The sequence below is a fragment of the Miniopterus natalensis genome, chromosome 2 (assembly GCF_054644295.1).
Source record: "Miniopterus natalensis isolate mMinNat1 chromosome 2, mMinNat1.hap1, whole genome shotgun sequence".
Classification (NCBI taxonomy): Eukaryota; Metazoa; Chordata; class Mammalia; order Chiroptera; family Miniopteridae; genus Miniopterus; species Miniopterus natalensis.
The window spans coordinates 118,827,882-118,845,034 of NC_142082.1; the positions used below are offsets into that span (position 1 = coordinate 118,827,882).

The 17,153-nt window shown below is 36.9% G+C and overlaps 1 protein-coding gene across 1 annotated transcript in view; it reads left to right on the plus strand.

The window, feature by feature from the left end:
• Positions 1-17,153, plus strand: part of PPFIA2 (PPFI scaffold protein A2) — a 418,639-nt gene that overhangs the window by 63,840 nt on the left and 337,646 nt on the right. Inside the window, exon 3 of the mRNA XM_087814518.1 lies at positions 16,419-16,472. Within this exon, the coding sequence (XP_087670644.1) occupies positions 16,419-16,472 (54 nt within the window). The remainder of the gene's footprint in view (positions 1-16,418; positions 16,473-17,153) is intronic.

The window sequence follows — 17,153 nt, forward strand, 5'->3', positions numbered from 1 at the left end:
TCCATATTTTCATTAGGTCCAGCCCACACGCAAAGACAGAGGATTACACAGGGGCATGAATTCCAGGAGATGGAATCATTGAGAGGCATTTTACAGTCTTCTAGGCACAGTTTCCAAAGGCACCTGAAACAATATTGTAAAATAAATGAGATGTATCTTTTTCTTCTTTTTTATAATTTTCATTCTTATGAAATTTCTCCCTTACCTCTGGTCTGAAATTACTATTTCCTTTCCATGACTAATTAAAGTTTGCTTTGAGCTGTTATCTGTCAATAGGCATTCGCTGAAGTTACCTTATTTTATGTGCAGAACATTCGGCAAATGCAAAGCGGACAGTGAAAGAGTGAGTACCTTAGTGTGCTTCCCCCAATGAGCTTGCACTGGAGGTGCTTAAGATTGGGTAGGACCTGCCTTTTGAGACGACTTCCTTAGTGTTAGTGACTAATTCCAATGCGTACTATCTTTTAATAATGCCCAAGGTTTCAAAGACTTAGAAGTGAAGAATAATGTATGATGTATAATGGGAAAATTTAAGATTCTACCACCTGAGAGGGGACACTTTTTGGCATAGGCCTTAGGAAGGTCTTGCTTCCACCATACAGGCAACTGCAACTGCCTTCTTCAAGTATACTTCCATGGTTTTGTTTTTTTGTTTGTTTGTTTTTAGTCAGTGTATTTATTGGGAGCCTACAGAATACAGAAAGTTGTAAATAAATCTCTGCTAAGGGTGTTAGAATGTATATGGAAAAAACACATAGAATGATAATATAAGGCAATATATACGTGAAAATAAATATATTAGAACTTTAGTGAATAGAGGCCACAGGCTGATCAAGAGAGTGTTGTTTTGAGTCTGAGGTATCCTTACAGTTCCTGTGATTCAGGCAAGACTACTCCGGCTTACATTTTTGATATCCCCCTGTGGTAGACTGAATAATGACCTATCAAAGATGTCCACATTTTAATTTCCACAACCTGCAACTTTGTTACCTAATGTGGTAAAGGGGACTTCGCAGGTACGTTTAAGGATCTTGAGATGGGCGGATTGTTCTGAATCGCCTGGGTTGGTCCAATGTAATCATAAAGGGCCTTAAGAGAGGAAGGTCAGAGGCTTAGAGTCAGAAAAAGATGTGAAGATGAAACCACAGATTGGGGTGATGCTCTTTGAAGGAGAGTGGGGCCATGAGCCATGAAATGCTGGTGGACTCAGAAACAGGAAAAGGCAAAAAAATAAGTTCTCTCCCGAAGTCTCTAGAAGGAATAGAGCCCTGCCAACACCTTCATTTTTAAAATTCTGACTTCTAGAGCTGTAAGAATAAATTTGCATTGTAGTAATTTGTTAAAGCAGCAATAAAAAATTAATATACTCCTACTCTACTGGGATTTCACTCATTCACCCCAGGCTAGGTTGATTAACCCTTCTAAGCACTTCTCTTGGGTCATCTACTTCTCAGGAGGCACTCTTTCCTATGTAGCTCAAATCTGATCCTCAGGAATATGTGTGTGTCTGTGTGTGTTTGTGTTGGGCCTAGGGAGTAAGAAACAGGGACAGGCTTTGGTGCTCATGTCTGAAGATGCCAGACATCCTGAAAAGCAATGACACTGTACTATACACAAAGAAGATAACAGCTGGTGACAATGTGAAGAAATTGGAACACTTACACACTGTTGGTGGAAATGCAAAGTGGAGTAAACTCTGTGGAAAAGAACATGGAGATCCCTCAAAAAATTAAAAATCGAATTGCCATATGATCCACCAATCCCACTTCTGGGTATTTATAAAAATTAAAATCAGGATCTCAAACAGATATTAGCACTTCCATGTTTATTGCAGCACCATTCACAGCAGCTGAGATGTGGAAAAGACCTAAATGGGTGATTGGATAAAGAAAATGTGGAATGTACTCACATACACATAATATATACACTGGAATATTATACAACCTTTAAAAAGAAAGAAGTTTTGCAAATGCAATAATATGGATGAACTTTGAAGACATTATGCTAAACAAAATAAGCCAGATCCAGAGGACAAATTCTGCATGATTCCACTTATATGAGGTATATAAAATAGTCAAAGTCATAGAAGCACAGTGTGTGTATATTATATATAGAGAGCGGGGGGAGGGAGAGGGAGAGGGAGAGAGAGAGAGGTGTGTGTGATTTGGTTGATTTTTTAGAAACTCAATCAGATGAATAAAATAAAACAAGACTATATATACAACATATGCTGACTACTAAATATTCTGCCATATGTTATATATATATTTCTTACCCAAAATACCAATGAGAAAAGATGTTTATCAGTTATGCCAGGACCTTTTCTATAGTATTTTAACATGGTCTTGTGGTGTAGCTCCTTGCTTGAGAATGTGGGTATGCTTGTCATCATAACTTAGTTCTTGGCCTTTTATTGGGATGGATAGATAGATGATAGATATAGATAGATGATAGATAGATGATAAATAGATGATAGATGAGATAGATAGATGATAGATTAGATAGATGATAGATTAGATAGATGATAGATTGGATAGATGATAGATTAGATAGGTAGATGATAGATAGATGATAGATGATAGATTAGATAGGTAGATGATAGATAGATGATAGATTAGATAGATAGATGATAGATGATGATAGATATAGATGATAGGTGATAGATGATAGATGATAGATAGATGATATATAGATAGGTGATAGATGATGATGATAGATAGATAGATACTATATTATTCATTCAGAATTCACAATCTAGTTTTGGGAATGCTAGACGCAAAGGAATAAAACTAGCCTACTATTAAAAAAGTAACTGTGCCCTACTATTAAAAAGTAACTGTAACTCAGTTGGTTAGAGCACTGTCCCAACATGCCAAGGTTGCTGGTTCAATCCCTGGTCAGGGCATATACAAGAATCAAACAATGAATGCATAAATAAGTGGAACAACAAATTGATCTCTCTCTCTCTTTATCCCCTCCCTCCCTCCCTCCCTCCCTCCCTCCCTCCCTCCCTCCCTCCCTCCCTCTGTCCCCATTCCTCTCTCTCAAATCAATCAATAAAAAGAAATTTTTAAAAAGTAACTATAGGCAGTCCTTACTTGGCATGTACTGCATTAACTGAAACTACCAAGTGTCAGAACCAAAGGAGCTGTGTCCTTGCTTTCTTTACACAGACACTGTGCAAAGTGAGGACATGGTTCTTCCTTTCACCAGTTTCAGTTCATGCTGTACTGTGCAAAGTGAGGACTGTGAGCACTTTGTGTCTAGGTGGCATTAAGCTACAAAAATATTCAAACTTCTCTGCCACTGCACTAATTTAAAGAGTCTTAGCATTCTATGCACTTTGGAATTCTTAGCTGGCTATGTGGCTTAGTTAAATGCTTTCAGTTATATTTGGGAGGAATAATAAATAATGAAAAATATATTCCAGAAATATTAAGGAAAGGAGAGATCTGAATATAAAATATTCTCAAATAATCTTGGTAATCAAAGCACACTATAAACTTTAAAACTTAGTTTTGGTTGATTTTTTTGAAACTTGATTGGATAAATGAAAGAAAGCAAGGCTGTCTGTACAACATATATACTAACTACTGAACATTCTGCCTTTGTCTCTCTAAATCTCGTTTGGAAGACTCTCGAGTTATGCTATAGTCTCAGTTAGTTTGGTAGCATAACTGCATTTCATGATCTGATTTTAGTCAGTTTCATTTCCTTTTATTTAATAGTATTTTAAGGATGTGATATTAATATTACAAACATTGATTTGTATCAGAATCCTGGTAGCATTAATTCAAATGGAACTGCCCAGAACAAAAAGAGAGAAATTATATGTCCTATTGCTATTTCTGGTTACCATTAAAATCTTCATTAGTCATTTAGATAATAGAAGAAATAAGAAATGAAATTTAAGTTTACATTCTGTGATTTTAAACATGGTAAATTTTCCCCCCAAAGAAAAATAGGAATGCAAAAGGACTTTGTCTGCATATCCCTTACATTCAAATTAGACTTCTCTCTGAAATTTTTGTATATCAGATTTTAGATAGTGCTAGTAATTCCTGTTTTTTTCAAGTTCTCATTTTCTCCCCAACTCTATCTGATTCTTCCATAGCTATTATTTCCAAAATTAGGGTATGAGCATGAAATACTTAATATTTAGGTGAAATCTCATGCCAAATTTCTCTGAAAGTGTAAATGTAATGAATTTGAAAATATTTTATCTGTTTTTGTTTTTTTTACCAACTTCTCATGAGCATATTAAAAACTATGTTCATTGGCTTAATACCTAAAATCTAGTGAGAGATAGATAGATAATATTTATTATAAATATCATATATAAATATATATATGCTATTTGCTCTGTTTTGTTTTCAGTTAACAAGCATTTCTTCCTCGCATTTATTCATAAACCAATATAATAAATGGCCTTAAGGTACTACATTCAGTAGAATTGCAGATAATAACAGTTGGAAAAGAAAGACATATTTTATATTTTCCTCTCTTTAAAAAAAACCATCCCAGATAAGATAATCTTGTTTATTTTTTTAACTGAGTATTTTGTTATTATTTAATGAGCTAGAAATCAAGCCTAATTTTTAACAGGAGGGTAGGGTATTGCATTTCCCCCCCTTGTTATTTACTTGTGTTTTGTGTCAGATAGGGATAGATCAAGCAGCATTAATTAATTGGAAGTTTCATTGTAGATTAAGATCACAGTAATTAAGCCTCTTTGACTCTCCACCAACAAACGCTGATAGATAAATCTCCCATAAATTTTGTGTGTCTAGGATTGTAACATCAACACCCTCTTTTAAGTGTCGGATGCTTCCTCTCAGTTGCTGTAGCACATTTCAAACAGGCTTGAAGGTGCCCACCATGCTACATAAACATGTGATATCAGATACACAATGAAAGAGGAATAATATGTGTATAGGTTCACGGTATGAATTTTATCCAATAAATAATTCTTACTCTACAGCAAAAGGTTTGCTCAATTTTTAGTAGGAAGAATGAAAATCATCTATTTAAAAATGACAGTGGAAAGTTTATAACAACAATGTCATAGGAATACCCAAAAATTATAGGGCTGATTGAGGAGGTAAAATACAAAACAGGATCTCTTGGCTTTCAGGGAAAACACATAGAAGTGTAATGGAGATTATAGCTAAATTTAATCTGTATCTGGGAGTTATGTATATGCATTCTAATGCATATCTGTTTCAACACATATTCTATCGTATGTGCCCATAGTCTATCTTCATTTTATACATGTGTAATCTCATCTGTGCCTGTTTCCATGGATAATAGCTAATATTAATTAAAATTTAGCTGTAAGTGATCAGTAAGTATCTTTCCATGAACTATTCATCCTAATATTCTAAGATTTTCGTAAAACAGGTACTATGACATAGATTAACCTATTTTATATGAGGAACATAAAGCAATTTGCCCAAGGTCACACAGTTAGTAAATAGTAAAGCCAGGCTTGAACCAGTTCTCTTGATCTCTACGTTCTTTTCTTTTCTTGCATGCATTGCATCTTGCAGCCTTGAGCAGAATTGAAGGGCTGCTAGCTACCCCTCAGGCAGGGTCTCTTGGGGCAGTACTTCTGTTGTTTTAAATATATATATATTAGATGGTCTTGCCATTCAGAATTTCAATTTCTGCAATAAACTCAAAGATAATCAGCTTTTCAATGGCTAGTTTATACTAACAAAACCAATATATAAACAACATGCAAATATGTTCATATAGAATAACACATTTCAGAGTGGTCCCAAGAAAAAACTGTCAGCCAAAGTAGCTCATCCTTTCCTTGTAAAAGGGATTCATGGGAAGCAAAATTCAACACTAATTTATTTAATTTCTCTAACATTGATTGGTCATTCTTTGTGATAACTTCTGAGGATACAGAGTACCACTGAGTTGTTTAGCTTTTAAATGATTAGGGAAGACAATGAGTAAAATGAAAATTATAAAATTGTGTAGTAAGAGTCGTGATAGAGTTAAGGTTAAGATGCTGTGGAAGTAACAGTAAGTAGAACCATTACTCTAGCCTGAGGGACTCAAGAAAGTCTCCTGAGAGGTGGCGATGCCTGGGATGAGTCTCGAAGGGTGACTAAGTTTTAACCGGAAGAGAGAGGTGACTTTCTAGGCAGAAGGATCTGTGGTGCAAAAGCATAAATGCAAAAAGCAAGCAAACAAAAAACAACACAAAAAGGGGGTATAAGGTTTCTTTTGAGGAAATGGTGAAGGGCGAAATGAGAAAAGTAGCTCAGAACTATATGATGAAAGACATCATGCGTAAAGATCCTTGATATTTTTTCTTCCTAAGAAGAATGGGGGCCTTATTAAGAATTTCGAGTGCAGGAGAAAGCTGTACATATTTGCATTTAAAACACGGCATTCGGTAGCAGTGGCTCTCAAACTTCAGCGAATATAGGACTCGCTTGGGGAGCTTGTTAAACACAGTTTCTGGTTCGGCAGGATAGGTAAGGAAATATCAGGGGGAACACTATGTAAAGTATGATTGTCTGCACCCGAAACCAATACATAATAATAAAAAAAGAAGAAAATGCATTTGTAAGTTCCCAGTGACACTGATGCTATTGACTCCCCAGGACACACTTCGACAACCATTTCTCTGTGTGAGAGTGAGAGTGGAAAAAAATAACTCAAAAATAATTCACAAAAGACATTATTTTGAAGAAAACCAAGATGGGGAAAATGAAAAAGAGGCTTTGAACTAAGGTAGTGAGTGCAGTGGTTATCGAAAGGAGGGAATAGATTGGGCCGAGCAGATATTTAGAAGGTAAAATTGGCTGGCTCGTTGCTGTGTGTGGATACCCGACGGAGAGGGGACTCTGCCGACCTCCAGAACTCCAGCGCGGGTGACGGGCGGTTTCTTGGAAATACCAACAGAGATAAGTGCTAGAGGAAGAAATTGGATGGGCGGCAGTCGGCCATAGCAGTGGCAGAGGAGAGATGATGTCTGCTTTGGATACATTGAGTCTGCGATAACAAGGAAGCATTAATGTGTAAACGTTGGAAAAGAGGACCTGAATGAGACTGACTCAGGATTTAGCAAAAAGTTCCCTTTATCACCGCAGCCATATGGAAGAAAACAGACAAGATAAAAGCAATTCAAACATTTCATAAAGGAAAGTGCTTCAAAGAGAGCACTCCATAGAGTGCTTAAGTCTCTTTGGCTCTTCATAAAACCCTATTCCATGGAACACTGACACAACTGTGTCTTTGATACATATTTTATTTCCTGTTTAGGTTTGTATTTAAGGAGAATATATATATATATTTGTTAATCTTCACCGGGGGATATTTTTTTCCATTGATTTTTTAGAGAGTGGAAGGGAGGGGGAGAGACAGAGAGAAACATCGATGCGAGAGAGACACATCAATACATCGACTGGTTGCCTTCTGCACGCGCTCCGACCAGGGCCAGCGATCGAGCCTGCAACGGAGGCACCGTGCCTTGACCCAGATCAAACCCGTGGCCATTCAGCCTGCGGGCTGATGCTCTAACCACTGAGCAAAACTGGCTTGTAGCAAAGGAGAATATTTTGAAATTAGAAATATATAGCAAAAATCTTCGGAATTTTACTTTTTTGCTAAATCCAATAGCATTAACTCTCATATCTCTAGGTCAAACAGGATATTCTTTTTTCCATCAGAAAAATTCTGCTTGCAGTTTCATTCATTCCTTATACAAGTATTAAATGAGTATGTTTTCTCTCGTCACTATGTGGCATGCCAAGAAATCCCCCCATTTTTTATACCTCAACTTACGCAAGAGAGCACAATTGTTAAAAATAATTGCCTGTGGCATCAGCCTGTCTACATTTGTATACCTATTAACTGTGTGATTTTTGTCAAATTGTTTAAACTTATAAAGACTCGATTTCATCATCTTGAAAATGGTGGAAATAATAGCAGGTAAAAGAAGTAGGATGCTCATTAGTAAAGGTCAGCATAGTGATTCGTACAGTAAATGCTCAATAATGTTCATTACGGTGTTACCCAGCCAAGTTCCTAGGACAAGCTTACCCAATACGCATTCAAAAATGAAGTAAAATCCTGGCAACATGAAAGACTCAAGCTTGTTTTCACCCTATAAAAGTTACCCCTGCAATCCATCTTATAATTTTAACACTTATTTCTCAGAATTCTTCCTCATGTTGTTCTGCAGATCGACATACTCTTAGACTGAAAGATCCCTGAAGTCAGAGAGCATGTCATAGAGCCTGGATTCCGTGCACCAGATTGGGTGTGGTAACTTGCACATGTTATACATACACTGTATGCTTGTTGACTAAATTGTCTTTGTCATTCTGAGTCTGTACTAGACTGTGAGCCCTTTGAAAGCTGTGACTTTGTCATGTTCTCGGTGCCCAGCAGTGCCTCGGTCAGAGCAGATCCTCGATCATTCTTTTCTGAAGGCATTAATTATGTGATTCAAGGAAAATCCAGATTTGGGTTGGACTATGCTCAAAGAAAAGTGTACTTATGTTTCATTTTTGTTGTTGTTTATTTTAAAGAATAACTAAATAGGGCTTCTTCTGGCTTCCATATAGGAAAGAAGGTTTCTAAAACTGGTTGTGTTTGTTTCCTGCTTTTTCTCTGCATCCCTGTTAAGTAGCCAAGAAAACACAAACAGCTTAAGTCTGGTAGAGTAGGAAGATGCCTCATCAACAAACTCAGCTTTATTATTTGGATGCTTGCCTCAAGGAGCTGGTGTTCTGTGATGAAAGGTGGTTTCTATTAAGCATTATATAAAGAAATGGAATGATTTTTTAAAAAGAAATTATGTCTTCTGACTGTTACTCATTCCTAGTGCTGTGAAACTACTTACTATGACATGTTACATAAAAATAAACTAGTGATCTTTAGTTTAATATATTTGAACTGTTTATTAATACTGAGCACAAAGCTTTTAAGCATTGATTTATTCATTATATAATGATTAAGGTATCAGGTCTTTAATCTGAAGTATTGACAGCATTTCGCCAGAAAATAAATTTAATGTATTGGTTATTTCCTGTTAAATTATTTTGTACATTTCCCTTCTTATGAACACGAAATCATGGGATATATTAAATGTATTGCCTCAAGGTGAGATAATACAGAGTTGAGTGCATTTTCCTTTAAAAGGATGTCTCATTAATGAAGTATAATGGAATAGAAAGTACACTGGGCTTGAGGTTATTGCACTTGGGATTTCAACGTTTCTTTCCAGCATTCACCAGCCGTGTGATCTGGGGTAAGTCATTCATTAGTTTGTTCATTCAGGCATTCTGTAAAGATTTGTTGTGCAAACACTATTCTACTGCCTTGAGCCATGCTTTGAAAGTGATACATTTATACAAAAATGAGAAATACTTCATTGTTTATATAATCTAAGCCTCAGTTTTTTGTGTTGTTATTTTTTTGTATAAAAATGGTATTATATGCTTTATTCATTCAGTCAGTCATTCATCCATTCAAAAAGTATTTATTGATTTTCCACTATTCTAGAGGCTGATGTTCACCCTTTGCTGGACTCTTCACAACATTGTTCTTTTGCCTTACTTTGGGGCCTTATGACTTCCAGCTGTTGCTAGTGCCTGTGCCTCAGCATTCCTCTTGATCCACTGAACCACCCATAATTCTATAAAATATTATTTTATTAAACCTTCTTTTATAGTGCTTTTGAGTTTGCCTTCATTGACTTAGATGGCTAGTTAGGGAAGAATCTGTCTGAGCTTTTGATACTTAAACTGAGAGATCTCAATGAGGTGAGTGAGTTAACAAGGAGGATATCTAAGGAATGAGCATCCTAAGCAGCAGGAACAGCATGTGCAAAGGCCCTGAGATAGGAGCCATATTTGGACTGTTTCTGAAATAGCAGTGGGGCCAATGATACTGGGTGGCATGAGAGAGAAGGGTAATGGTAAAAAAGGGATCAGTGTTATGGCCAAAGTCAGATCACCACAGGACTTTGCAGGACGTAGTAATAAGTTTGTATTTTATTCTAATAATAATGGGAAACTATTGGTAGGCTTGGGTCAAGGGAATAATCTGATCTACTTTGCATTTTGAATGGATAGTTCTGATGGCTGTGTGGAGAACATATGGGGGCAGGAAAGATAAGGACAGATGCAGGGACAATAGTTAGGAAACATGCACAAGATAAGTTGAGGCTGAAAATATAAATTCACAATTCATCAGCATACATAGCACTGAAAGTCATGGTATTAAATAGAATGTGATAGAGGGTGAAAGTAAATTTAAACCAAGAGAAAAAAAGTATTTCAAGGGGGATAGAGTGGTCCACCGTGTCCGATGTGGCTTAGAGATCAAGAGAAATGAAAATGGAACAGTGGCAATTGATTTGGCCAAATCGGTTTCATTGGCAACCTTGATAAGAAAGGTTGCAGCGATGTAGTGAGGACAGAAGCTTGCTTCAAGAGAAATAGGAGACGAGGAATAGTTTCAGGAATTTTTCTATGAAAGGGAAGAAAGAAATGCTTAATTTTTATATTTTGAATATATGCATTGTGTAACTTTCTCTATGAACATAAACTATCTCATCAAATATTTTTGAAGGCCTTACGCAAAATTTGAAAACAATCATTCAATAAAAATGGTTGACATCTTACTATTTTACACTGAATTCACTGTAGAGATACACTTTGATAGACTGTCTAATGAACTAAAATGTACTATATATTGAAATATAATCACTTCCCTCCAAAGAATTTCTGAAATAGCCCCAAACTATAAATATGCATAAAATGAATTTTAAAATACTCCTAGCTGGTAACAACATTGTTATGTTTCAAGAATTTTCATATTATGTAAAGTGACTTTTTGGAAGAGTAATACTTTAAAACTTGATATTCCCTTTATTTATTTTTGTAATGCTTTTATTGATTGCAGAGAGGGGGAGAGGTAGAAACATCAATGATGAGAGAGTCATTGATCGGTTGCCTCCTGCTTGCCCCCTCCTGGGGATCGAGCCCGCAACCCGGGCATGTGCCCTGACCGGGAACTGAGCCTAACTGAGCCGTGACCGCCTGGTTCATAGGTCGACACAACCACTGAGCCACACCGGCAGAACAAAATGTGATATTAACTTTAAATGTGACTATCAGGTTTAAAGATATTCTAGGTCTTATGGCATGTGCAATGTTAGATTCAATTGACTATTGAGAATTTTATTTTCTTCATTTTTAATGTATTTGACATGCAGACTATTCTAACATTTTTTATTTCTGAAGAGTAAGGGAGACCTCAAATCCCAATATCCTCTTCGTCCCACCTCTACCCAGAGGAAGCAGGACTTACATCTGAACGTAATGATTTGCAATGAAAATCTCATGATTAATCCTTATAGCTCCATCATTCAAATTGCCTGTCAAGGGAAAATTATGTTAACTCTTGGAGCACAGGGCCATGGGGAGGGGGTGCTGTTGGAAAACCAGTAGCATCAGTTCAGCATAATGTGGAGTTTATTTGAAACCTGTACTGAGGCGATACCCAGGCTCCAGGATGCCCTCCAATCTCACTCTGATTACAGCTCTGACACTGGTTGCCTCACTCCACCTGCTGGTCAGCCTTCTGAAGCTTTAAGGCTTCTGATGGACAGGTTAGCCTTCGATTACCAGGTTTCCATCCCAGGAGCTGAGCTGCCCAATACTAAACGAGACAGACTGTATACGACTTGTGCAAAGGACTGGCTAACAACCTCGCTTAGGTATTTGACACCTTGGAGAGAGAAGTGAAACTTTCATTACCTGAAATTTCTTTTCAAGAAATAAAGTTGATTATATAATTAATAGGTCCTGGTTTGTTGTGTTTTTTTCTGCATAGGTGTGATAGTTCATATAAGAGAGGCTATGTATTACTGGTATTAAGCAGCAAGCAGTCCATGAGCAGCAACGTGCAGGAAGGTGCCAGGCTGTCTTGCCACACTTCTGTAAATTCAGCTGGGAAGGAGACAGTGAGTCCAAATAGATTTAAAGAGTTTATTACATATACAGCATAAATAAAGTCATGGTGGTATCTGCTCTCCACGTCCCTAGAAGAGCCAGGACTAGGATGAGCCAAGTAAGGAGTTCAGGGCACAAAGTCTAAGAAGTCACACACTTTCAAGTTTGTCTAACTGCCAAACCCATTCTTGCAGGACTCTAAAACTGAGGTTGCCAGGGCACACTGTTTAAGGAGGCACTAAATCTCGGGATCCTGTCAGTGCAGGGTCAGCACTTATATGACCCTCAGAATGAGTGTCTCCTTGAATTTTACACCCTTAGCACATCCCTTGCCTCACTCTAATCCTGGCCCCGGTCCCTAGTCCCACAGGACTACTCTGAGTTGGATGCGTCCGATGCTAAACAGTAGGAGTGGGGGGCTGCTCTGTTGGCAAGGGCCACTTGCATATTGCACCTAAGCAGTTTTATAGCCTGCAGGTGGCTGTGGTTTGGGGAAAAGTGAGGTAGAAAGTTCCATGCCTCCGGTGCCAAGGATCAGCAGCCACGTGGAAGCTCTCCCTGGACTGCCACCCTGGCCCGTTCTTGGGTGGCTCACAGGGGATTCCACCCGCCTGTGGGCATGGGCCACGTCACCGGGACACCAGGGGGAAGCTGCTGCTTTACAACTAGCATTAAGAACACAGGTCCTGTGTCACGCAAATGTGTTTTGTTACCCCACTTCTTAGTAGCTGTGTGATACTGGGTGTATTATATAAACTTTAAACCTGTTAAGTGAGAAAATAAAAAACTAACATGTAAGGCTGCTATAACCACCTTATGAGGCTGTTTATAATATGTATAAAGCATTTAAAGAGCATGCCTGGCATGGAGTAAATGCTCAGTAAGTGGTAGCTACTTTATTAACTATTAAATCTACAGCATGATGTCTATAGTTAAATAAATTCTGTAACCTGGTAAAAATAGTCAAAGTTTGTCTTGAATTTTTTAAGCAAACAAATATTATTACAGTAGTTACTTTAAAAACTTCTAGGATATCAATGTATTTACTTTTTTTGATGTCCCCTTTTGTTATCTATATAAAAAGACATTAAAAAAGAAATTTAAATAACAAGATAGATACATTTGTCAAGAGTTTCGGTTATATTTTGTAGATAAAATATTCAATAGCCATCAAAAAGATTGATCCACTTTTAATTATGTTCAGAGCTTCTCAAATGATTTATTTATTCACCTATTAATTTTACCACATAAATGCCTTTATGCACAATTATGCTCATTCATACCTGAATTTTTTTTTTATGGGGAGATAAGACATGTTTAACATAGGTGTCTGTCCAAGTAAAACGCTCTTTTCCAACTTATACTCAAAATAGAACATAAGCTCAAAAAACTTTTTCAATTAAACAAGTAAATGTAATAAAAATGTACATCTATACTTTTTAGAGCCATGAGTTCATAATTTGCTTTAATTCAACATGTTAAAAACCATAAACCATTTCCATTCATTTTCTAAATTCTACTTTTGCTTTATTTTTCTCAGGACCATGCCTATTGTGAAAAGCTTAAGATTTTAGAAACCTGAAAATTTGCCCAATTTACCTATGATAGCAAGAAATTTATGATGGAACTTGACAAAATGCATCAACTAAACTGCTAAAATACTTTTTTAACCTGAATCAATTTCTCCATTATTTCTGGTAATACTATCAGAAATTCTATTGTTAATTTAAATTATATGCCTTTCTATGAAGAACAGAAGGTATTAATTCAACATGAACTTAACTTTTTTTTTTCCTTTCATTTTAAATGTACTCGCAAGAAACCTTTCATAGGAATAGAATTAGAACTTTGTTTTTGTCATGGTCATAACAGGAAAATGGGTTGTGTGTTCTGTTTTCTGTTCTGTTTAGCCATTTTACTGCCAAATCTTGTCAGTTCATTCCATAAAACTCTGAAACAGTTTTAAAAATTATATGTTATCTTTGAATTCAAAAGGAATATTAATTTTGTTTGCCAACTTATATGTTTGATGCTTTACTTTTACACAGATAATAGAAATGTCAGGGAATATGTAAGATCTAATAATTTAAGTGATTTGGTTGTTTATAGTGTGCATGGTATTGGAATAAAGAATTTTAACAGGATGGAAAGGGGTAGCTTTTTAAAAGTAGACTGAACAATGCAGGCATATTAATTAGGATCCTTTAGTTTTCAAGAGCCAGAAATGATGTAAAAGTTAAAGGGAGGGAGAATATTTCATTGCAAACATTGCTTAAGCGGTAAAATCAAGGACTTAGACTATACATTACACCTTGCAGAACCCAAATTGCCTTAGTTCTCTGGCAGGCTCCTACAACGTTTGAAGCCTACAACAATTTTTATAAGCCTTTTTTGGAGCTACAGTTGGGGGAGGTCAAGAAGTTCTCCAAAGGGATGCTGGATAGGAAAACATACACAATATATGAATTACAGACAAGACAATGTAATAATTTTTTGGTCAGCATCCTTTGTGATTTTTTTTGGTCATTTATGGCCCTAATAAAATATGCATGTAAAACTTCATCACCCATTGAGTTCCCATTCAAAGTCAGCTTCCAATGGAAACATGAATCACGCTATCTCTTCTCTCCTGCTGTCAATGTTTTCTTCACATACCCCTTATTTTTTAAGATGCCCCACTTTTGAGATAACCAGGGAAATGATGCGATTAAGCTCCAAGTGTACCAGTAATAGAAATCTTCTTAATGATATCAAGGTGGTGTTGGCTGTTTCTCTGATCATACGTATCTAATTTTCTTTTCTATCTTTACTCCGTTATCTTTCATTTGATTTTTTAAATACAACAATATTTCCCCAGGTTCCTCAACCCTGTACATATGAGGTGCAAACGTATAAGAAGTGACCAGGTTCACATGGAAGAAACGTTTTAGCAAATACTGTACCTCCTCAAGGCCTCCCCAGACTCCTATCCAGCAGCCTTTGAGCAGATAGTTTTTTCGTTTGTCTTTTCATTTTGAAGGTGTGGGGACATGATTTAAAAATTAAAAAGAAATTGCAAACATTAAAATCCTGAGAGATTTTCCTTAAAACTCTAGAAAAACTTTAGCTCCTTTTGAAGAAGCCGCGTGATTAGTAACCCTGGAACCAAATCCCTGCCGTGATCAGGCTGAGATACACTTGTCCCTGTCAACAGCACTCACGCCCTCCAGTCTGTCACAGTGTCACTCATTTCTCCATTGGGACTGCCTGTGAGGATCATAGTCATTACACAGGCTCGACCTTCTGTGATTACTGATTCAAGATTAAAAGTTGGTCCTCGTGAAAGAATAGCTAATCCACCCATATCTGTTTGCATTTTCACCTCTGTATGAAACCGGATGTCAACCAAGTCCAGCGCTCCTGCCGCCTGTCCCCACCCAGCCAAAAAGCAGAGAGGGAATGGATTGCAAGTGCACTTTTAATAATATCAGATGCCTGAAATCTGGGAAGGCGATGGGTAAAAACTCTAACATCCAACTCACCCTTAAGCTTGTTAAGTGAAATCTTATACGGGGCATCGGGGAAGCGCATGTGGGTAGGGAGTGCAGAGGGGGTCCTGGCGATTCGCAGTCCTGGAAGTTGAGTCCCTGTGGGTGTCTGGGGTCTTGATGAAGGTCTTCATTACTGGTCCCCGGAGCAGGATGGCCAGCCTTCTGAAAAGGGTCAGCAGTGACCGAGCGTGCACCATCCCATGTTTCTGAGACCTAGTGGATCCCCCTCTGCAGTCCTGGTGGCCGGGCCTGTAAGTTCAGGGCTGGGTTAGAGGTCTCTGTTCTTGCCTGGTCAACTGAGAACGGCAACAAAATCTTAGCCTGAACATAAGGTTAAATATATACAGTTGATTAATCAGTGACTGACACGTTCTGTTAACAAAAGGGAGGGAAAGGAAAGAGAAAGGAAGAGAAGGGGAGGAAAAAGAAAATATTTTTATTCTACCCTTGTACCCCTATCATGTATAGTAACGGATGGACTATAGGTAATTGAAAAATTTCTGTAGGCTCAGCACTTTCTGTGCGACTAGTATTCTTGCAAATGATATATTAAATTGCAGTTTCATTAAATTTTTTCATCTCATTTTTGCACTTCAGCTTCTCGAAGGAAAAAAAAAAACATCTGCTCTTCCACCTAGAGCTTGTTTTTTGCATATTTCAGAAATACTTAGTCTATTTATATATTTTGTTTTTACAGATTGTACAGAGTTGGGGGGAAATCTAAAATTTTAGATATAGGCTATTTGTATCGTATTTGTACAGCAAGATGGTCTAAAAACAAAACAAATGTAGCTGAGTTACCTAAGTTTGTAGTTTAAAGAAAATATTACACACTGTGGGACTGGGAAGTTCTCCATGCCATTGAGTAGCATTTTACAATCAACACCTCTCCCCTTTTCAGGATATCGAGTCCCTAACAGGAGGTCTGACTGGTTCTAAGGGGGCTGATCCACCGGTAAGTTAGCTTCTTCATTAAATTTAACTATTGACGAATTGAATCATGTACATACCAGATCATCAGATGGTTACCTGCATACAATTTGTCAGATAGGTAACTTTTTGAAATATATAGCTATGCAGTAACTAACACAAAAGTGTGAACTTGCTTTGTGGTGTCATTTGGTATTTTAAAGAGTTTTAATAACTCATAAATTTCTTCTCCATGTATTGACTCTAAAAATAAGAATAAAGACTTCATTAGAATATGTAAATACTTGTATGTCCTACTAATTGATTGCACCTAAAGTTAAAACCTTTTGGAACCTGAGAGTTTACCATTCCAAGTATGAGTGTATGAGTTAGGTTACAATATATTTTCTAGTTACTGAGAAAAATTTTTTCAACCTATTTAATCAATAGTATTGATTCTTGACATTGCTGTTGCTTTCCTACTTTATCTAGGGAGTTTCTAAAAAAGTAGAAAAAAAGTGTTCAGAAGTTTTAGAGAAGTATCATTTTTAAACTATAGCCTGGTATTGGAACATTTTGGTCCTTTCTGTGATATCTGATTTCAGAAAACATTAATTTATATATTATTCCTGTGATGTCATGTTTGAAGTACAAACATGAACTCATGCTGTATTTCTAAAGTAATAAGACTCAATTTATTTCAACAAATAGTCAGTGCAGTGATTTT